Below are 21938 nucleotides of genomic sequence, written 5' to 3' on the forward strand. Positions count from 1 at the left end.
CGGGAGGTGGGAGGCGGGGGAAGGGCGCCCTAAGGTCGGCGTCCGGGCGGCGCTCGGCGCTCGCCGCGAGAAGGTGAGTGGCAGCCGGCGTGCGCGGGCGGCCCGGAGGAGGCGGGACTTCCGCAGAAAGCTCGATTGGGCCTGTCCGGGCGGGCAGCCGCGCGGAGGCGCACGGAGGGCTGGAACTGGCGAGGGAGGGGTCCGCGGTCCTCCGGCGGCAGGGCTGGAAATGGGGCGGAGGGCCTCGAGGTAGCGGGAGCAGTCTCGGGCGGAGCGAGCCGGCCTGCAGGTCCCGGGGCTCGCCGGGGCGCGGAGAGGGTTGGTGCGAGAGTGCTGGGGCCTGGGCTGCGGCCCCGGGGGAAGCCGGGGCGGGGGTGAGGTCACGCCTGTGGTCTCCTCGCTGACTGACATTTGCTTTACCCAGGTTCCCACGTCAGGGCTAGGAGGAGCCCGCGAGTTACCTAGGGGTTCTGTGGGGGCTGCCCGGTGACTGTTGAAGATGCCGTACCTTGGCTCCGAGGACGTGGTGAAGGAGCTCAAGAAGGCTCTGTGTAACCCTCACGTTCAGGCGGATAGGCTGCGCTACCGGAATGTCATCCAGCGAGTGATTAGGTATCAGCTACCGCCCGCACTCCCAGCGGCGGCCCCCTTCCGGGCCCCCACCCCTGGCCGCTCGGAAAGTGTGAATGAACCCAGAGCAGGGTGTGATTCGGTCTTCCCGCTTCTCTGGATGGCCACGGCAGCCTCCCCTGTGGCACTGGCTTGACTTCGTTTACTCAGCAGGGTGGTTACACCCATGTCTTGAACTTAGACTGCTGACTCCCAGATCTATAGAGTCTAGTACAGAAAGTCTTTTGTATCTTCAAACCCACATACCCTACTGCCTGCTGGGCATTCCCATGTGGATGTTTCTTCAAAGACATGCAAAGTAGCACCTGCATCCTTCCCCTCTCCCCAAACCTGCTCTTCCGCTTATATTTGGGTTGAGGAATGTCACCATCCTGCTGACCAAGGGAGGGAGTCAGTCCTGATGACGCCTGGTTTTCACTTCTCAAGTCAGATGGTATGGATATGTAGTTCTAAATATCCATCCTCTTTTTTTTCCCCCAAGAAAATGTCTATGCATTTCTTTTTTGTTGGCACCGCTGTTCTGGTTTTATTACCAAAGCTATTGAAGTGGTTTCCTAGTAGATCACCTTGCCTCCTCATTTTACTCCGAAGTTTCCTAACATGAATTTGAATGTATAACTCTTGGCTGCAGTTGTGGATCACAAATGTTAGTATGCACAAAAGTCCCTTGGGATGCTTAAAAAAAAAAAAAAATATATATATATATATATATACACACACACACACACACACACACACACAATTTTCATCCAATCCAATAATGCTGCTTTCAGTCGGGTGGGATGGAACCCAGGAATATGCATTTTAAACAGACATCCCATCTGATTCCTGTAGGAGACCACAGCTTGAGAAACGGATCTACAGAATGAAATCCAAACTTCTTATCCTAGCACCCAAAGAACACCCTAACACAACTACTTGCAGACTCTCAAAGAACGTAGCATTCTTGCTGATGTCTACATGTCTCATAGCATGTGTTACGTGTTTTATGTATGTGTAACGTATTTTATTTACTACTACACCTGCCTGGAAAATTCCAGCTCATTCAACTAAAGTGTTACTTCCTCTTGGAAGTGTTTTATGATTTCTTGTCAGTATTAGACTTCTGGATCCCCACTTTACTTTGTCTATTACTTCTTTTTTTTATTTTAAGATTTATTTATTATTTGGAGGGGGGAGAGGTAGAGAGAGAATCTTAAGCAGACCCCCTGCTGAGCTCAGAACTGATGTGGAGCTTGAATTCACAACCCTGAGATCATGACCTGAGCTGGAACCAAGAGTCAGATGCTTAACCAACTGAGCTACCCAGGTGCCCCAACCTTGTTTATAACTTCAGTTTTAATACTTACCTATTTTAATATTTACTTATTGTACTGTATTTAGTGGTGTTTTTGTCTTGCTCCTTAGTTATACTTCGAGCTCCTGAAGATCTGAGACCAGGCCCTCTTCAAGTTTATGTCCCAGAACGTATCCCTGGAATGTAGAAGCTGAATTAGACTGGAATGTACCAGGAATTCAATAAATGTTTGTTAAATGCGTAGAAGAATGTTTATTATAGGTCCATGGTGTGAAGTATTGTGCAATATAATAGACAAGATAGACTTGGTTGCTTCCTTCACAATCTAGTTGGATAACCAGGATGTGTATAGATAAAATATCTTTCATTGTAGGCTGTGGATTATGTATTTTACTTCTGCTGTGTGTGTTGGTTTCAGGCACATGACTCAGGGCTTGGACATGTCTGGTGTTTTCATGGAAATGGTGAAGGCCAGTGCCACCGTAGATATTGTTCAGAAGAAGCTGGTTTATCTTTACATGTGTACATATGCCCCCCTGAAACCAGATCTGGCTCTCTTGGCCATTAATACGCTGTGCAAAGACTGTTCGGACCCCAATCCTATGGTGCGAGGGCTGGCACTACGAAGCATGTGTAGTCTCAGGTGAGTACCCTCTTCCCTGACTATTTATCAGTGGCTGATGGATTCAGGAGACCATGGGCAGGGTTTTCAACGGTGATAATCTATTTGAGCTTCTTAATACTAGAGAAAATGCGCTTGTAACTTGAACCCAAGTTTTCAGCCATTGCTTAGGCTTAAAAAACTATGTCATATTATATTAAATGTCATATGTTACATTCAAGGGAATTTACCATCCTCACTCTCGCTGAAATAGTTCTTGGGTTTGGTTAATGATTTCTAAACAATTATGTAGATAATGTATTTTTGCTGCCCTTGTAGTAGTATTCCAGATGAAAAGTCAACTGTGACTTTTTAAGTTTAGCAGTGGCTTTCCCTAATTCTTTATTCTTTTTGACAGAGAGAGCGATTGAGAGTAGGAACACAAGCAGGGGGAGTGAGAGAGGGAGAAGCAGGCTTCCTGCCCAGCAGGGAGCCCGATGCAGAGCCCAATCCTAGGACCCAGGGATCACGACCTGCGACCTGCACCAAAGGCAGAAGCTTAACAACTGAGCCACCCAGACGCCCCTCCCTAATTCTTTATGATGTGATAGTTGTACATTCAAACATCTAACTAAACTTTCTGTTAAGTGAATAGGGGCTGAGTTCCATCAAAGCTAGCATTTCAGGATCTGGCTGACTCCAGTATGTGTTGCTTAGGATGCCTGGTGTGCAGGAATATATCCAACAGCCCATTCTCAGTGGTCTGCGAGATAAAGCTTCGTATGTCAGGAGGGTGGCAGTTCTTGGTTGTGCCAAGATGCATAATCTTCATGGAGACTCTGAAGTGGGTAAGTTTCAGTGTGATCTGTCATAACCAGTATTTATTTTTGCCTCAGTTACATGTATGACTTTGTAAAAGATGACGTGACTTTGTTAGAAAATAGTAATGTGGCCTTACTTCTTTACTTGTCTCTTTAAGTAGAAAGGCCGGTTTGGTATTTTTTGAGATCACAGAAGCCTTTTCTCTGGGGCCCAGGTGAGATCCATCACGTTAGCTACTTAGAACAGTCTGCAGATGGCAATTTTTTGCCTTGCACTTTATTATTGCCTTTGTTATTTTTGTAGCAGAGAAGTTCAGCTTTGTCTGCCTGGAGCTAGTACTCTGGCTCTCTTCCTGAGACACTGAAGCTGTTCTTTATCTGAGATCTTTGTGCTCTTTTATAGACGGTGCTCTGGTAAATGAATTATACAGTTTGCTGCGTGACCAGGATCCAATTGTGGTTGTGAACTGCCTGAGGTCTCTAGAGGAAATTCTGAAACAGGAAGGAGGCGTTGTCATCAACAAGCCCATCGCCCACCATCTCTTAAATCGGTTTGGATGCCTCGGTGCTCTCTTTGTTATGATGAGATCTGCATCCTAGTGGGATCATGACATGTTGAATCAAGGAGACATTTTGAACAACTTCTGTAGAGTAGTAAAGTTAACCATAACTATTAACTTCCTCATATATCACTGAGAGGATTTCTTTTATTTGTCTTAGTTTCTTTTGGTGGTATAGAGAGATGGCAGAAATATCCCTTGGAAATAGGTTCTGTCCTCCCCTACAATCATTATGTCCCCTAAACTAAGCGATTTTATACTGTCTTAAACTGTAAAGACTCTGGATCTAAGTCCAGTGATCATGGTCCTTGGCCTTAGATGATGAGAATTTGTAGTATAAACTCATCTCGGAATTAAAAGCCAATTTTGTGTAAACTTTAAATAGCACATGAAAAAGAATAATTCTATTATGGCACAGCCCGTTTTCAAGAATTCTCTCCTTGTTATGATGAACAGATGACTGATGACATGACATTTGCATGCAGATGGTCATAATTTTAACACTCTTCTTTTCTTTTTTGGATAGAATGCCAAAACTGGACCAGTGGGGCCAGGCTGAAGTATTGAACTTCCTGCTACGCTATCAACCCCGCAGTGAGGAGGAGCTGTTTGACATTCTCAATCTGCTAGATAGCTTTCTCAAGAGCAGTAGCCCCGGTGTGGTGATGGGAGCCACAAAGCTCTTTCTCATCTTGGCAAAAAAATTCCCCCATGTACAGACGGATGTGCTTGTGCAAGTCAAGGGCCCTCTGCTGGCTGCCTGTTCTTCGGAGAGCCGAGAGCTCTGTTTTGCTGCCCTGTGTCATGTGCGTCAGATCTTGCACAGTTTGCCCGGGCACTTTAGCAGCCACTACAAAAAGTTTTTTTGCTCCTACTCGGAGCCCCACTACATCAAGCTGCAGAAGGTGGAGGTGCTGTGCGAGCTGGTGAATGATGAGAACGTACAGCAGGTGCTAGAGGAGCTCCGAGGGTACTGTACTGACGTGTCAGCTGACTTTGCCCAGGCCGCCATCTTTGCCATAGGTAGGAGTCTGCTGCTTTTCCTTTTGGAGACCTTCGACTAACCAGAAACCTGTGGAATCACGGAGACCAAAAGGGAACGAATCTCGCATCAGAGACAAATTACCATGCAACAAATTACTGTGAGGTCAATGGCCACAGACAGAAGTGGGGAGGGAGGGGTTTTTTTTGGCAACACTGGTGTTGCCTTATCTCCTAGGATAGAGAATACAGGTAACTCAAACTAGAGTACTTAAAATTTATATGGCCTTTTCTTGGGTACTATCCAGGATGCTTTCCCGTATATCATCTTAGCACAGTCTTGGGAGGCAGTCAGGAAAAGTAGGCAAGTGTTATCACGTCATTTTAGAGATGAAGAAACTCAGAAACAAAAAGGTTATTAAATGGCCAGAAGGTCATGTGGTTCCTGACCCGGGGTCAGAACCCAGCTTTCCAGACTCAAAGTCCTCTGTCAACTGGCCAGTTGTTTATTGAGCTTCTACTATGGGCTATGCATTGTGCTGAGTACAGACCAACACAATAAATCCTAAATCTTACAGGCTTTTTCATATTTGTCTGGAATTCAGAAGGCCAGACTGAGTCACAAAATGAAAGCAGCCAGGGAGCTATGTTTTGTTGGAGGACTCCAAGTGGAAGAGGAGAAGGAACCCTTATGTTAGAATGAAGAATGAATATTTTCAGGGGCAGGAAGAACGAACAAAGAGGAGAGCAGAGCTCCTGTGGCCAGGTGTTCGCCCCGCAGGGCCATTCCTGTGAGGTGCTCTAAAGCCCACAATGCCTCGAGGCCTCGTATCTGGCTGCCAGGCACATACCTTTGTTGCTGAAGGTTTTCAGCCTTGTTCAATGGAAAGATTCACCTTTACCAAACATAGGAAACTTAGGTTGTTACTTCATCAAGCAAGGGGTGTTTTTTTTTGGTAGTGGTTGTTGTTTTTTAAGATTTTGTCGCTCTTCTTTGTCTTTGACTGGTGACAAGTTTTTTTAAAATGAGGTGCTAGGATTTGACTTACCACTTTTCTCTGCTTTCTGTTCTCCTGTAGGTGGGATTGCCAGGACCTACACAGACCAGTGTGTGCAGATTCTAACAGAGTTGCTGGGGCTTCGGCAAGAGCACATTACCACAGGTAATGGCTGGCTACCCTTTGGGCTTTTTTTTTTTTTGACAAATGCCTGCCCTGTAGCAGTTGCTAAAAAAACAATTATCGTTGTGTAACAGAGATTTAAGCTTTTCTTTACATCCTCATGTGCTGCCGTCAGAGAAGCAGACCCGTCAGAGAAGGGTCTGTAGATCTGACGGAGAGGGTCTTCAGGTTGCCATAACTCTGCAAGGCTGTTTTGTAGATAATGAAGGCTACCAGAATGCCCAGGCTTGTTAACTCCCCACCCTCACCCCTGTTTTTGCTTTATGGCAGCAGTGGCTTCCAGGGCTGGGACTAGGGTGAGGCAAGCAAAGTGCCCAGGATGCAAGAATTTAAAGAGGCACTCACTCTCAGGCTCGAGCAAATGCTAACCACGCATGTCTTCAATTTTACACCCCCAGTGCCTCATTTGCCTCACCCTAGTTCCATCCATGGTGGCTCCATTTAAACTCTCTTCCAAATATCATTCAGCAATAACATGACCTCACATTTGCTTTACATTTTACCATGTGCTTTTGCATATATGAGCTCCTTGATCCTCATGGCCAATCCGATAAGAACAACACCAATTTAAGAAATTATTGCCCGTGTCAGACATTTCTCAGAAAATCATTGACCACCCCTCTGACACCCATTTTACAGAAATTCATGTAGCAGTCTAGTCTGAATATATGACTTCTCTTAAAATTCCTTCCTGTGTGGAGCCTCTAATCCTATGCTCTTGTATCCTGAGCTGTGTTGTAGTGGTGGTGCAAACTTTCCGAGACCTGGTTTGGTTGTGTCCTCAGTGTACGGAAGCTGTGTGTCAGGCTCTGCCCGGCTGCGAGGAGAACATTCAAGACAGTGAGGTAGATGGCAAATACTCTTTTATCTCCAGGCAGAGGGGAAATTGTTGGGACCCTGCTCTGTGAAATAGAGCCTAATTCTTTTTTCTACTCGGTGTCTGAATATGGAAATTCTTAGAATTGATTGCCACCTCAGATTCTCTTTGGGTATAGTTAGGGTAGAAGTGATAAAAATATGAGATTTGTCTATGATTTTTGCTACGAATGCTTTGATATAATTGTTTTCTTGAACAGTGTTGAGCCAGAGATTTAGACCATGTAGTGTTCAGCTGTAATGAGAATCAGAATCATTTGTGGATATTTGGGTTTCACTGCAGGTCTGCCAACTTAAATACTCAGGAGTGCTGGGCCTAGACACATAGATTTTTAAGAAGCTTCCCAGAGGTCTCCAATTTGCACTCTAGGTTAATTACCATCTTCATGAAGTGGTTTAGAGCACTCTTTCAATAGCTTCCACTGACATATTAAACCCCAGACTGGGGCAGAGGCCCCCACACTGAGGAAGCCTTATTACATAACCAACGCAGGCTCTGGGAGTCTTGAGTCTCCTTTTGTGTAGTGACATTTTATTCCTATTTGTTGTAGAGTGTGCATTCGGGGTGTGGGGGATCGATAACAATGCAAATTGAAGTAAATAAAAGATTATACCCTTTTCTGCTGACGTGGTGGGGAACAAAACCTGTAACTGTGTTTGGGACAGTCAAATGGCAAGGACCTGCTCTCACTTCTTCATTCCTCAGGGGAAACAGGCGCTTATTTGGCTCCTTGGTGTCCATGGGGAGAGAATCCCCAATGCTCCGTATGTGTTGGAAGACTTTGTGGAGAATGTGAAGTCAGAGACTTTTCCAGCTGTGAAGATGGAGCTACTCACTGCACTGCTGCGCCTTTTCCTCTCCCGGCCTGCCGAGTGTCAGGACATGCTGGGGCGTCTGTTACATTACTGCATTGGTAGGTTCTCCAGAAGGAAATTGTACTTGCCATGTCAGATAGGAAACATTCTGACAGCTGACATTGTTTGGTGAGTCACACTGGGGACCCAAGAAACCACGTTAATGTTCTCTAAGATTTCCTCCCTCCTTTCTTTTTTCCCCCATTCCGGTTGGCACAGGGTAGAAGGAGTGTTTTGGTTTTGTTTGTAATTAACTCAGTCTTTGTCTTACCTCAGAGGAAGAAAAGGATATGGCAGTACGAGACCGCGGCCTCTTCTATTACCGCCTTCTCTTAGCTGGCATTGATGGAGTGAAGCAGATCCTTTGTAGTCCTAAATCTGACCCTTCTCTTGGACTTTTGGAGGATCAGGCAGAAAGACCTGTGAATAGCTGGGCCTCAGACTTCAACACGCTGGTGCCAGTCTACGGCAAAGCCCGCTGGGCAACCATCTCTAAATACCAGGGGCCAGAACGTCGGGGCCCAGAGCTTCCTAACGCTGCATCCTTTGCCACTTCAGGTAGAAATAGTCCTTACTTTACATCTTGTGAAAAATCTTTACCTTTTGCAATGGCTGGTAGGAAGTAGAGTACCCTAGCTACAGCTCAGACTATGGCCTGAATTTGAAGTCGTCGTGAGCAAGAAAGAAGTTCCTCATTGGCTATTTCAACCATTTGTCCAAAGATAAAAGTCACACTGTGTACTTATGGAAATCTGGATTTAAAAAACATAGTTTAGGGGCACCTGGGTGGTTCAGTCGTTAAGCATCTGCCTTCTGCTCAGGTCATGATCCCAGGATCCTGGGATCCAGCCCCACTTAGGGTTCCCTGCTCAGTGGAGAGCCTGTTTCTCCCTCTGCTGCCCACAACCCCACCCCCCAACACCCCCCTGCTCGTGTGGTCTCTCTCAAATAAATAAAATCTTTTTCAAAAAAACACAGTTGGTATAGATTTAAAAGATCTCTTACACAAGCTTTCTAACTCTTTCAGGTCCCCTGATTCCTGAAGAGAGCAAGGAGACGGTTCAGGAACTTCCTGATTCTGGAGCCCTCATGCTAGTCCCCAATTGCCAGCTGACTGCTGAGTATTTTGAGAAAACTTGGTTTAGCCTGAAAGTTGCTCATCAGCAGGTGTTCCCTTGGCAGGGAGCCCTCCATCCCGACACCCTCCAGATGGCCCTACAAGTAGTGAACATCCAGACCATCGCAATGAGCAGGGCTGGGGCTCAGCCATGGAAAGCCTACCTCAGTGCCCAGGATGACACTGGCTGCCTGTTCTTAACAGAACTGCTCTTGGAGCCCGAGAACTCCGAAATGCAGATCTCTGTGAAACAAAACGAGCCAAGGACTGAGACACTGAATAGTTTTATTTCTGTATTAGAAACTGTGCTTGGAACAATTGGAGACATAAAATCATAACAGATTCTTGCTGCTTGTCCTAGGTGAGATGAGTAGCTATCAGAATTCCTAGTTTTTTTATTAGAATTTGCTTTTAAATCCAGATGCTATCAAATACAAAGGAGAATGGACAATCTCAGAATCAGGATTTTTATGTTTTTGTCCAAAGACTATTGACTTATTCCTCTCATACCTATAGGTGAATGACCCCATTTTCTAGGTGATGTCGAAAGGTTAATGTTGGTGAGGGGATGGGGAGGGACTGAGGATAGGATTTGGATTCTTTTCTAATCCATTACAGGGATTGTTTTACTAAAGATGCCTGATGTTTATGGAAACTGATAAAGTCATCATTTGTGGGGATCATCTTTTCTTCCCTGTATTACTGCAATAAATTCCTCACTGGTCTCCTGTTTCTAATCATGCTTTTCAAGGCCAGAGTCCAAAGTCTTTAGTGCAGCATCAGAAGTAACTCTTCAGTGTCCTGTCTCACCACTTGCCCGAACGCCCTGTTCTTGCATCGGCAAACGACTTGGCATTCCTTGAATGCACAAGGCTCTCTCTCACCTCTGTGCTTTGCTCCTGCTTTTATTGCTTGGCTAGAACGTTTCCTCGCCCTCATATCTTCTTTCTTTAGGTAACATCTAGTCCCTGTCTCAGCGTTCTGCTCAGTCACGAGCTCTTGCAGGAAGTTTTCTGTGACCCTTGTTGCTTTCATTACAGGTTCTGTCAGGCTGTCACGGCCTCCAGTGCGTGTGTCTAGCAGGACAGTTGTAATTGTTTTCCGTCACTCTTCCTTGCTTTCAGTTTTATTCATACCTGCCCACATTTTCTACATTAACTGAGGCAACTTATGGTGAGAGCAGATGCCATAGGATGGTTTAAAGTATAAATAGTAAAGTATAAATAACCAGAGGATCCACAACAGGGAAGATGAAAATACCATCTCAGACCAGCTTAGTTAGGGATGGGGAAGTACACAAATGTTCAGGCTTAAGGGCCGACATAATTGGTACAGTTGAGCCTCAAATTTAGCTCTAAGTGATTTGGCTGAGTGAAGAGAAATAGATATAAAGTCCTCATTAGAGAGGAAGAAACCTTCCAATATTAATTTCTAAAAGAAATTTACATGTAGTTTCACATAGGTGACACAGGGAAAAGTACAAGATTCTTATGGGAAGTCAGTAATGAGTTTCTCATCACTTACGGTGTTCTTCAGTGAAAGCAGAGAGCACGACTTTAACATGGACCTTAGCGCATTTCTTCAGGGACTTAAGATAACACAATCTAAATATCTAGCTTAATTCAAGGACTTCTACCACGTAGATACATAAATGGACTGCATACCTTTAAGTTTTTCAGCCATCACTTCTCTCAACTAGGCTCTTAATAAGAGTAAGTAACAGACAATATTGATTTTTCTGGCAAGGGCCTGGATTTTGTGCGTTGTTTTCCCCCCCTGGACAATTTCCTTCCATCTCCACAGTCTGCCATATAATGATGACTCAGTAAATATTTACCAAATGAATGGCTGTCAGTAATTAGATTCTGATGGTGTTTTGGGATTGGTGTTTGAAGTGTGTTTTGTTATATTGTATCAACCAAACAATAGTGGAAGTCCATCTAGACTAGGGTTTCTCAAAAGCAGCATTACTAACATTGGGTCCAGATGATTGTATGGAGGGTTTTCCTGTGGTCTGTAGAATGATTATTAGCAGCATCTTTGGCTTATACCCACTAGATGCCAATAGAACCCCCAGTGGTAACAAAAATGCCCAGACATTGCCAAAGGTGCCTTGGTGGGACAAAATTGCTCCCCCACTGAGAAGAATCTAGATCATGGGTTCCCACGATTACATGTAGAGAGATCAGAACGGTTTCAGAATTGCCTTTTCCATAGTTTGGTTAAACCATGACTGTTTAATTACATACTAAAAGAAATAAAATGGAAGTGTAAAGTGCTGCCAATTTACAGCGTTATAAAGGAACAGGATATAAATGGTAGAGATTAAGTAAAATTATTTACTTCTTTAAAAATTAAAGACTATAATTGAAGTGTTGATCTAAAGAAAATTAGGAATGGCTCAATAATTGAACAAATGTTACTAAAATGATCCCAGTTATTGGAGCTTTTAAAAGATTAAGTCCTACTTGGTTGTTTATCTATAATGTATGGGGCATAGCCAAATTTGAGACTGTTGCTTTTGAAAAGTGTACTTTTAAAATGATCTGAAGGAGGAAATGATTTCTTTTAACTGTAGCCTGGTTTTGCTAATTTATAAGCAAAATGACTAAAGCTTACGTATACCATGAAGTTAATTATATTTCTTCTCCCTAGGAGCTCTCTCTAGCCTTGGCAGACATATGGTTTGATGATGTGATGTAAGTAGATGCATATTTTTAAAATCCTTGAGGGTAGTTGATATTGTGCTTTTAGAAAAATGACTTTCTAATGTCTGGGTTAGGAAATAGTATGTGACACATGTAATGAATGGGTGCCCACTGATGACCATGGTGCTTTAAAACTTTGCAGAGGCAATCATTTGTGTAGTTTCTGACCATAATCTTACTGCCATGGACTAGTGGCTGTTAAATGCCTCCATTTCCCCCATACCCCTTTTTGAATGGGAGTTCTGTAACCATTATTCTATCCCTTTCTCATATATTGGGTGTTTGGGGGAGGGGAGACAAAGAACTTATTTTCTCAGTTAGAGATTTACACATTGAGAGGAGCAGTACCCAAGGATCCTCATTCACAGGCAGACCTGGGGGGCAGATGACAAGACCCTAGACTTTGAGCCAATGAAAAAAGGTGATGAGGCTTTGGAGAGAGGAATGTAAATTATGGCCAGGGTAGCAAAAGAAGCAAGTGATGGTGAAAACACTGTGGCCTCATTTTTTGGTACTACCTGGGAGATAGTACTTGAACTGCAAGAGTGAAGGGGATATGAGCTGTGGAAGAAGGAATGGGGTGGTTCAGGAAGACGCTATAATGAAGGCTCCAGAAGAAATACACAAAGGAGGAAACTACCCCATATTGCCCAGGAGAAGATATACTCCTTTCCTTAGCCTTACAACATTGATTCTACAAGATAATGCAAAGGATAGGTAAGATAACGCAAAGATTAGATTCCGAAGATGGCATTTGCCCGTAAGCACATCAGCTGTGAAACAAATTACTGTGGGAAAATGTTTATTATTTGAGGTAGGATGGGCTTGGTTTTAAATTTCTATGCTGCCACTTACTGATGCCACTTACCTTGGGTATTTAACACCAGCTGGATGGTATCTTATAAACCTTTCTTTTTTTTTTTTTTTGTATGCACTTGGGGAACATGTCAAATTAATTTGTTAAAATCCTTAAATTTTTAGTAACCCACTCTAGTGTGAAAGCGTGATGGCTCAGAATTCTCTCAGAAGGATCTTCCTATGTCAGGTCTGAAGCTTACTCAGCAGAACCTGGTTTCAGCCCTAGTGATAGATGACAAATGAAAACGGCCCTTTATGTAATTTCTGTTTCTCATCCAAAAGCAGTTTATGATCATTTGTTTTTAGAACAGAATAGAAAACAGAAGATTGGCTCTTTTTATTTTGCAAGTAGGACTTTTGTTCTGAACAACTGACTTACTGCTTATGCTTGAATTCCTTATCAGCTCACCAGGTCAGAATACCCTGGAAGAGCTGATAAGTTTGAGTGTTGACACCCAAATCCCAGACTTAGGTGTGGCTTCATTAAGAAGGCAGCCACTGTGGGTAAGTGTCAGTCAGGAGATCTCATAAAAACAGTGATGGAGTCTAACCCCTGTTAGAAGAATCTTACTTAATTCTGTTGGAGAACGAATCCCAGATTCCTTTCATCCTGGTCCTCAGGCCTTGGGCTAACAGGAAAGACATTTAACACTTACTACATGTCCGAAACTGCTGGATCATCCCACATAACATTATCTTACTTAATCCTCATGTAATTTCCTTGTGAAATACTTTGTATTATCCCCATTCTTAATTCCTCAAATGCCCAAGTTTTTTTCTCCCACCTTCTCAACTTCTATATATCCTAGTCCCACCTGGAATGGCTTTATTTCTCCTCTTTGCCTCATAATCCCTCCTTGTACTTCAGAGCTCATCTCAGATGTTAATAACTCCAACGAAGCCTTCCTAACCCCCTAGGTCTGATTCCCCATTGCACAATGTAATCATACACTATCTCAATAAGCACAAGAAATTATGGATTAATCATGTAAACAGCTTAACAATAACCCACAACCTTCGGACCAACTTGGATTAATCATGTAATTTCGGCTGTGCATGCAAAAGCGTAAGCTCCGTGAGGACAGGAATTGTGTCTGTGTCATTTTCCTGTGTTATTTGTAGTGCCAGGCATAGTTCCTTACCCATAGACACTCAGTACACAAAACGTCTGAATATGGCAAATAAATGTCGCCTATCAGAAGTTGAATGCTGTTCTATTATAACTTTGAAACTTTCTTTCTTTAAGTAACACCAGACTCAGAACCTAACAGGAAGTATTTCTAAATGAAATTGCCCAAGAAACTCTTCCTCAACTCTATTTCAGTTCTAAATTGGCTAACAATAAAAGTTATTCATTAATCTTAAGTACTGGCTAGGGTGTGGTTCTGAGAAAAGGAACTGAAAGTTTTCGAAAAGTCTCCCCAATTTGTGTAGGTGAGCTCTTCAGAGAAGTCCCATGTTTCTGACAGCTAGTTTTGAAAAAAAAGTGGTAGGACACGCTCCAGGACTACATGTCCCATTAGGAGACTTTACAAAGAACAGAGGTCGATACTTCTAGTTTACCAGCAGTTCTGACTTCCTGCTGAGCTGAAACCTGCTTGTTTTGTCTTCTAAAATGAAGAGGCCCCAAACTTTTGAGGAGCAAACAGAATGCATCTTGAACACTTTACTCACAGACTTCTTAGGCACTCCAGTGCAGGTTGCTAACCGGAACTTATGTTGTGGAGATGAACCAGATTCAGGTAAGGCTCCTGGCCTGACGTGCTGATTGTGGGTCAATAAGAGCTTTCTTATTGCCTCCTAAGTTTCAAAAGGCGAACTAAGCTTTCAGCAATACCTGAAAATCAGTAGTTTCCATGGAAGGGAAAGATATTCTCAGTGAAGGGAGATTTTCTGACTATGGGGTTGAAAGGATATTGAAGGTGCTCTCGGGAGAGATCGATGCCACAATTGTTTGAAAGTCTAGACAGTGTTCTCCATTGCCCGGATTCCTGGGACTGGCTGTTCCTTCGAGTTGTATAACACATGTGAATGTGTTCCTCCATCTTAGGAGAGCCTTGCTCTTTTGATGTGGCTATCATTGCTGGTCGCCTTCGGATGTTGGGTGACCAGTTCAATGGAGAATTGGAAGCTTCTGCCAAAAATGTCATTGAAGAAACCAGTCGTGGACAGGTAAAGTTGCTGCTGTTTTTCTGTTCCAGATGCTCCTTTCTTACCACTCTTGTATGACTATAATTAGAAATGTCCTGCAAAAGATTTGGGGGCTTATGTTCATCCAAGGAGACACAGCAGGAATTCTCCAGTTGCTATTTCTTCAGGAGTTAATCAAAGGACTAAGCGGTATTGAAAGGAAAATCTTCTGGCAAGGGCTGGTCAGCCTTCAGATTGTTCCCATTTATTTCTCAGCAGAGCTGTGCTTATGTGACACGGAGCACATATGTAGCACTTTGTTCTTGGTAAAGCACTTTATTCTTTTATGCACCTGTTTAATATTTATTTGGCTGGGAGTGGGTGTCTTCCCTTCCCCCAACCCAAGGTCCAGCAATGAAATTATGTACTGGAAAGGCAGGCAGTCCTCAAGTAAGTTGTAATGAGTACTGACAGCAGCCACCTAGGGCATATCTGGCTTTTCATCAGAATGCTGATTACTAGCAGTGGCACTTGGATGCTGCATTAGATGTAAAGACCACAGGCAACATTCTAGAAGATGTTGCTGATTGTTATCAATAATGGCAGGTAATACAAACTTAACAGGTGCCAGACAGTATTCCAAACGCTTTGCACTTACTATCTCATTTAAATCTTCCACCACTCCCTGGGGTATTATAGGAACTGAAACTCACAGTGCAACCTCCCCTCCTGTTTGTGGAATGCCGTGAGAGCCAAAATCTGACCTCTTTGTTCACTGCAGTCTTCACACAACCCAGCATAGTACCTCCTATACAGGAGACCCTCCATACATATTTTCCTGACTCGCTATCCATTTAAGCAGATAAGGAAACTGAGGAAGAGGGAAACAAGAAATTAGGTTACTGAGTGAGTGTTAAAGTTAGGATTTTAACCCAGACTGATTCCAGAACCACACTCTTCACCATTATGCTTTATTCTTCTTATGAAATATAGTTTGGATGGTACACCCATTCAGACAGAACTGGACTTATTACTCCTAATTGCTTGCCCTGAAACTTTCCTGGGTAGCCAAGAGCTGAATTTACTTTTGTTTTTTAATTTAAAAAAAAAATCTTTTTTGGAACTTCCAAATTCATAGGAAAGTTGCACATAATTAGTTGTACAAAGAATTTCCCTCTTGAATCATCTGAGAGTAGGTAGTTGATGAAATGTTCCATCATCCCCTAATACTTTCACATTTCCTTCAAAAAAGGCCCTTCTTTTATATAACCACATCAAGACCAGGAAATCAGCACTGACACATTATTATCTTGTCCTCAGATCCCATTCAAGTTTGGCCAGTTGTCCCAGTGATGTCACATACAACAAAAAGATCTAGGCCAGAGTCAGATTCTGCATAGTTGTCCTGTCTCTTTAGTCCCCTTCAGTTTGGAATTGTCCTTGGTCTTTCCTTGATTTTTCATGATCTTGGTGCTTGAAAATTATGGGTCAGTCATTTTGTAGAATGTCCTTTAAAACTTGGGTTTGTTTCATGTTTCCTCTTGAGTGGATTCAGGGTATGTACTTTTGGTAGGAAGGTCACAGAAGGGTTGCTGTGTTCTTCTCATTGCACCTTTTAAGTGGCACAAATTTTAATTTGTCCCATTATTGATGTTAACTTCAGTCACTTAGGATAGTGTCTGCAAGGCTTCTCCACTGTAGTTAATATCTGTGGTTTAATATAGTTAAGTGTTGTGGAGGTACTTTGAAACTATGTAAATATCCCCTATCTCATCAACATTTCAATCTATTCATTTTTTTTTATATCAACATGGACTCATGAATTCCTGTGTTATTCAAGGGTTATAACCTGTTACTATCATTATTATTTGGATGCTCAAATTGTCCTAACTTTGACCAGTGGGTGTCCTCACCATCTGGACTGTGTCTTTTTAGTACGTCCCTGTCATTCTGTGAGTACTTCCTTAATTTCTGACAGCTCTTTTGTATTTTCCAAGCCCCAGCCTACAATCAGCCTTTTTCCAGGAAGCTCTGGTATCTTTAAATGGAGAATGATATTTGGAAACCAAGATCTGGGTACATATGTGGATGCCCTCTTCAGCTTATTTGGGTTCTGACAACTGCTCTGACTACCAAGGGTCCCCCTATACTATACCACAGTAGATATTGCTTGGCCCCACCTAATGACTTTTGGATCAGTTCTGAGGGGAAGGAAAGAGAAGGAGGAAAAACAATTTTTTTTTTTTAACTTTAGAATTTCACAGACTTCAATCATTCAAGTAATACCTCTACAACTCAACCAGCTGTACTATTGTGTGCTTAATATCTTTCTTTCAAATCACTTTTTACTTTTGGCCCTTTTTGCTCATCCTAAGTAATAATATCTGAAATCATGGGTTTGATGGGCTACTTTTGTTTTCTCTGTACACATTACAATAAATAACAAAATAACACTCCTTAAGATTACCCCAGTTACAATCAGATACAATGCACTTGCCATTCTCTAGGAAACTCTTGCTCTACTGGATGCCTGCCCCTGCAGTCTCTTGTACCTTTATATCAGCACTTCACTGATATCCCGTGTCTCTCTCCAGGCAGGACCTGCACTTCAGGACACAGTCAAAAGTCTTAGTCAGGCTTGGTGTGCTCAGGATTCCAGCTTAGCTTATGAGAGAGCCTTTCTGGCAGTGTCGGTGAAGCTTCTTGAATACGTGGCCCACATCGCTCCCGAAATGGCAAGACAGGTGGTTGTCTCCATGACAAGCATGATCAGTGGGAACAATGCCATCCAAGAGTTTGTCCAGGGCCAGGGAGGTTGGGTAAGTACGTCGGGGCCCCTGGCTTTGATAGGCATTTGCACTGTTTTTGTACTAATACCCAGGACTCCCAATGCCTGATTCTTTCTTTAAGTTGGAAACCAAGTAGAAGAACAGGTCTCCCTACTTTGCTGAAAATTGCAGTTTGTTGTTTTGTTTTGCTTTGTTTTTTTCCCATGGGAAGGGGAGCAGTCAGAAGCTCAGGACTCTAGGTGTTGGACTCCAGAGATATTTTGCCTAAAATTTTAGTTGACTCCCCTGTGTAGAGCTAATTCCCGCTTCCTATATATAACGGCCTGTTAAGTATACTGGTGATAGAGTACTAGCCTCAGCCCCACTTCAGAAATTCAGAATCATCCCCTATCATCTCACAACAAACAGTGCTATCTGCTGCTGTGATAACTATAGGAGGCATTCTAAGCCCATGTCTTAGTAATCATTAGAACATCTGCTCTCGCTGAGCATTCCTCTTCATTTCCAGCAGCAGCAGAGGCCTCAGTAAGAGCTGCACCCCCTGGAGGTGTCTGCAGATTATTTGTACTTTCTTTAGGACACTCCCTTTATAAAGATGTCCCTTTGACTGTAGGCTATTCCCTGTCCTTCCTAGGAGAACCTGGAGAGCTGACTACGAAGCGGTGGCGCTGTTTCCTAGCTTCAACATCACTGCCACTTTGATCGAGGGATTGATTGCTGGCCATTAAAACAGACAACCAGGGGCACCTGGGTGGCTCAGTTGTAAAACGTCTGCCCTTCAGCTCAGGTCATGATCCCAGGACCCTGGGATCAAGCCCTGCATCGGGCTCCCTGTATCCCTACTCCCACTCCCCCTGCTTGTGCTATCTTGCTGTGTCTCTCTCTGTCAAATAAAAAAATTTTTAAAATCTTTAAAGAACAAAACAGACAACCAATTCCAAAGCTGCTTTCCTTTGGACACAACTGGACTTAGCTGAATAATTTCTTTTCCACCAATTGCTAAAGTTGGGAGCAGCCCTTGGAGGTCTACAGAGATTTTATACTTTGTCTTTATGTGAATTTGGAGGAGGTTCCATTTAAGCCAAGACCTCCAGATACAAAGTAATGGCTTGTTAGGAGGAAATTTCAAGGCAACAGAGCAGGCCTCTGCTGGGCATATTTTGGGAAAGGGAACACATGGTAAACTATTAGTTCAGATTGAGCCCTGTCCTTTGGTAAGGATCTTGTCTATTTATTTTGCAGTCTAAATGACTTCAAGGGAGATTTTTGTTGAAATCTTGTTATTTTAGGGGCACCTGGGTGGCTCAGTGGGTTAAAGCCTCTGCCTTCGGCTCAGGTCATGATCCCAGGGTCCTGGGATCGAGCCCCACATCGGGTTCTCTGCTCGGCAGATAGCCTGCTTCTCTCTCTCTCTCTCTGCCTGCCTCTCTGCCTACCTGTGATCTCTGTCTGTCAAATACATAAATAAAATCTTAAAAAAAAAAAAAAAGACTTTGTATGAAATCTTGTTATTTTAAGTTGAGGATTTTCTTTTAAATTCCTATCCTTAGTTTTGTGTTAATTTCACCAAAGCAGAATCATTTTATGCATTTTTAGGTTGAAAGCAAAAAAAAAAAAAAAAAAAGGCAGTTTCTTCATCTGCCCTTCTAAGAGAAAGGCCAACAGAAGATAAAACAGTGCGTTTTTACTGCCACATGATGCAGGAAGTGCTGGCCCACATCTAGGACAGTGGGGCCATCCCAGCTTAGATGAAACTAACTGCATACCACAGTGTTTTTCAAACCAAAAAGTGCTTTACATATCACTTGTGGACTTTATGAATTGCTGATTTCCAAGCCCCATCCCTAGAGATTCTGATTCTATAGAGGGAGGCTGGGGCCTAGGAGCCAACCCTTTTAGCCAGTTCCAAAGGGGATTCTTATGTCCATATAGGACTTGAGCACACTCACGTTAGAACAGGGGCCGGCCAAATCCTGCCTGCTGCTTTTTGTGTCCACAGGTTTATCAGCAAGCAGCTGCACTCACTTGTTTCTGTGTTGCCCATGCCTGTATTAGCACTTCAGCGGCACAGCTGAGGAATTGCAGCAGATCCCTAATGGCCTATAAAACGTATTTACTATCTGGCCCTTAAGGAAAGGCATGTAGACCCCTGCTTTGAAGCTAAAAGCTAAATGAACATTTCTCTTCAAAGAATTTAAATTCTGTTGCAATCCTGATCATTCGTGCCAAACACAGTGGTACGCAGGACAAATCTTTTCTTTTCTTTTCTTTTTTCTTTTTTTTTTAAGAATTTAATCTAAGAGTGTTTGTCAGTTCCTGCATAGTCCACACTTTCTTGAGCTCTTTGGCAAATCACAAAGCTCCAGGACCCCTGGATAGTCAAGTCAGTAGAGGGTCTACATTTCCCCAGCCCCTACCTTAAGTGACTGGAAGTGAAGCCTGTGATATCTACAAGTGTATCTTGTAATAATCCTTCATAATCTCATAGATTAGTAGGCAATCATCACGTAGAGACTCTTACATTCATAAGCCCCAAGGCTAGATGACTTAGTGGATTGTCAAGAAGAAAAGCATTGCTATATCTATTTTTAAAGAGAGACATTAATGGTTTGGTTACAGTTTGGCTCAAGTGTAACCACATCCCCTCCCTCCAGCAACCAGCTATCTGTTTCCCCTAAATGCATAGAAATAAATATGTAGCGCTGCTACTATATTTTGACTTTTTCAAGTTATGCTATTTCCTCTCTTCATGGGCAAATCGCAATAGGTTCGTAATCCCAAATGAGATTTCATGTTTCTCTTAAGTAGAAGTTAGCTTTTTTTTTTTGCTACCAAGTTTAGACACTCAGTGTATTCCTTTGTCCCTTACATTACAGTAAATTCAACATGGTAGGTTTTGTGGTATTTTACTTCTTGGGTGAAATCACTATTTTCACTTTGACCAATGCTGTTTTGTTCATGAAATAAAATTGTGTCTATGTATTTGAATTAATTCTCAGTAAATGCAATCTCAGCTGAATGATAGAGAAACAACAGATTGGTGGTTGTCAGGGGCAGGGTTTGGGAGGTAGGAGAAATAGGTGAAGGAGGGCAAAGGTTGTATAACCTTCCAGTTATAAGATGAAGAAGGTCTGGGGATGTGATACACAGCATGGTGACTGTAATTAACAATATCATATCATATGTTGAAAAGTTGCTAAAAAAGTAGATTTTTAAAGTTCTCACCACACACACACATACACACACCCCACATTATTTATTTTTTTATTTATATATTTTTTATAAGTAATGTCTACACCCAACAGGGGGCTCAAACTCACAATCTCAAGATCAAGAGGCACAAGTTCCACTGACAGAGCCAGCCAGATGCCCCAAAATGAATTTTTTAGCTAGATAGATGTGTTAACCAACCTTATTGTGGTAATCACTTCGAAATACATACATAGAGCAAATCATTACGTTGTATGCCTTAAATTTATACAAGTTATATGTCTGTTATATCTCAATAAGCTGACAAAGTAAATGACAAATGTCAGAGGCCAGCAGCCTCCTCTTTGTCTTGTCTTTTCCCACTTGGCTATAGCAGCTCCCTGTTTTATGCTACACTGCCAATGAAACGTCAGAATATGAATCTGGCTCCAAGTATCTTGAGATTAAGGGTATCGTGCCCCTGGGGATTATACCAAGTGAATAGGAAAATCACCCTCTCCCAGGAGGGCTGAAGTGGTGGGGTGGCAGAAAGAAAACACGTAGCCCAGAGATTCTGGATACCTTCAGACTGTCTGATTTTAACAATTTAGTTTCACCATAGACTAGTCACGTGACACTGGGCCAGTAATCCAATTCCTTTGTGCCTTAGTTTCCACATTCTAAAAGAGAAATGATTTGGTTACTAATTCGTAGGATTGTGGTGAGGGATAGATGAAACGATACACTGTGGGAAGGGCTTAGCCCAGTTTCTGGACTATTTTGAGAACTATACCATTAACAATTTGCGGCTGCTGTGATTTGGAGCTCATAAAATTCTTCCTTGACTTTTTTCTCTCCACTGACACTGTGTCTCACAAAGGCAAGCCAGCCTTCTGGCTTTACCTCTCCCCTCAATGTGGGTGATTCTCATATCTGACTTATTTCCCTTCTTCCTAAATCCACATCCACAAGCTCTACTTCTTCATGTCTATGTACCTTTCTTATCCCCTATACTTTCCCAGATGGCCATCCAGCTAGCTCGAAAACTTAGTCATTTTTCCCTGTTCCCTCTTTCCAGTCTTACACACACAATTAGTCTTCCTCACTTATTCTTTCTTTTTGTTCTAATTCTCTCACAAGAGTTTATTGCCAAGCATCTTAGGCTGTTAATTGATCATTCTGTTCCAGGCTTGTCCCACACCAGTCTGTCCTATATACTGCCACCAGATTCACCAAAGCCATGGTTCCTTGTCTATTCTTTTGATCCATTTTTAGATATGACATAATTCATTTTGAAAATTTATATACTACTGGAGGAGGTGATGAGACTTCCAAAAAATTTATC

The 21938-nt window shown here is 42.8% G+C and overlaps 2 protein-coding genes across 5 annotated transcripts; both read left to right on the forward strand.

Annotated features, from left to right (window-relative positions):
• Positions 1-67: 67 nt before the first annotated feature.
• Positions 68-14624, forward strand: AP4B1 (adaptor related protein complex 4 subunit beta 1). Of its 4 annotated transcripts, XR_013966655.1 has the most exons (13): positions 147-318; positions 425-612; positions 2346-2570; positions 3246-3376; positions 3753-3900; positions 4436-4932; positions 5970-6053; positions 6813-6916; positions 7654-7861; positions 8079-8360; positions 8830-9280; positions 11575-11618; positions 14536-14624. XR_013966655.1 is itself a non-coding variant. In XM_080800555.1 (11 exons), the coding sequence occupies exons 2-11, from the start codon at positions 500-502 to the stop codon at positions 9255-9257; spliced, it is 2220 nt and encodes a 739-aa protein (XP_080656681.1). In that variant the 5' UTR covers positions 68-289; positions 425-499; the 3' UTR covers positions 9258-9654. The 4 variants fall into 4 exon arrangements, 3 of the variants coding, with proteins under 3 accessions (XP_080656681.1, XP_080656679.1, XP_080656680.1); XM_080800555.1 differs by lacking the exons at positions 11575-11618; positions 14536-14624 and having other exon boundaries at positions 68-289; positions 8830-9654; XM_080800553.1 differs by lacking the exons at positions 11575-11618; positions 14536-14624 and having other exon boundaries at positions 68-249; positions 8830-9654.
• BCL2L15 (BCL2 like 15) lies at positions 14011-18878 on the forward strand. Its single transcript, XM_080800556.1, has 4 exons — positions 14011-14227; positions 14536-14657; positions 17210-17434; positions 18039-18878. Exons 1-4 carry the CDS (start codon positions 14101-14103, stop codon positions 18054-18056), a joined length of 492 nt encoding a protein of 163 aa, XP_080656682.1. The 5' UTR covers positions 14011-14100; the 3' UTR covers positions 18057-18878.
• The last annotated feature ends 3060 nt before the right edge of the window (positions 18879-21938 follow it).

Source organism: Martes martes (assembly GCF_963455335.1).
Source record: "Martes martes genome assembly, chromosome: 4".
NCBI lineage: Eukaryota > Metazoa > Chordata > Mammalia > Carnivora > Mustelidae > Martes > Martes martes.

What these genes read in the sequence shown, in the direction of transcription:
- AP4B1 (XM_080800555.1), top strand. Translation starts at nt 500, where the DNA reads ATGCCGTACCTTGGCTCCGAGGACGTGGTGAAGGAGCTCAAGAAGGCT. An exon ending in TCTGTTACATTACTGCATTG is followed by an intron (nt 7,862 to 8,078) that starts GTAGGTTCTCCA and finishes GTCTTACCTCAG; the next exon opens with AGGAAGAAAAGGATATGGCA. An exon ending in TGCATCCTTTGCCACTTCAG is followed by an intron (nt 8,361 to 8,829) that starts GTAGAAATAGTC and finishes TAACTCTTTCAG; the next exon opens with GTCCCCTGATTCCTGAAGAG.
- BCL2L15 (XM_080800556.1), top strand. Translation starts at nt 14,101, where the DNA reads ATGAAGAGGCCCCAAACTTTTGAGGAGCAAACAGAATGCATCTTGAAC. An exon ending in TGGAGATGAACCAGATTCAG is followed by an intron (nt 14,228 to 14,535) that starts GTAAGGCTCCTG and finishes CCTCCATCTTAG; the next exon opens with GAGAGCCTTGCTCTTTTGAT. An exon ending in AAGAAACCAGTCGTGGACAG is followed by an intron (nt 14,658 to 17,209) that starts GTAAAGTTGCTG and finishes GTCTCTCTCCAG; the next exon opens with GCAGGACCTGCACTTCAGGA.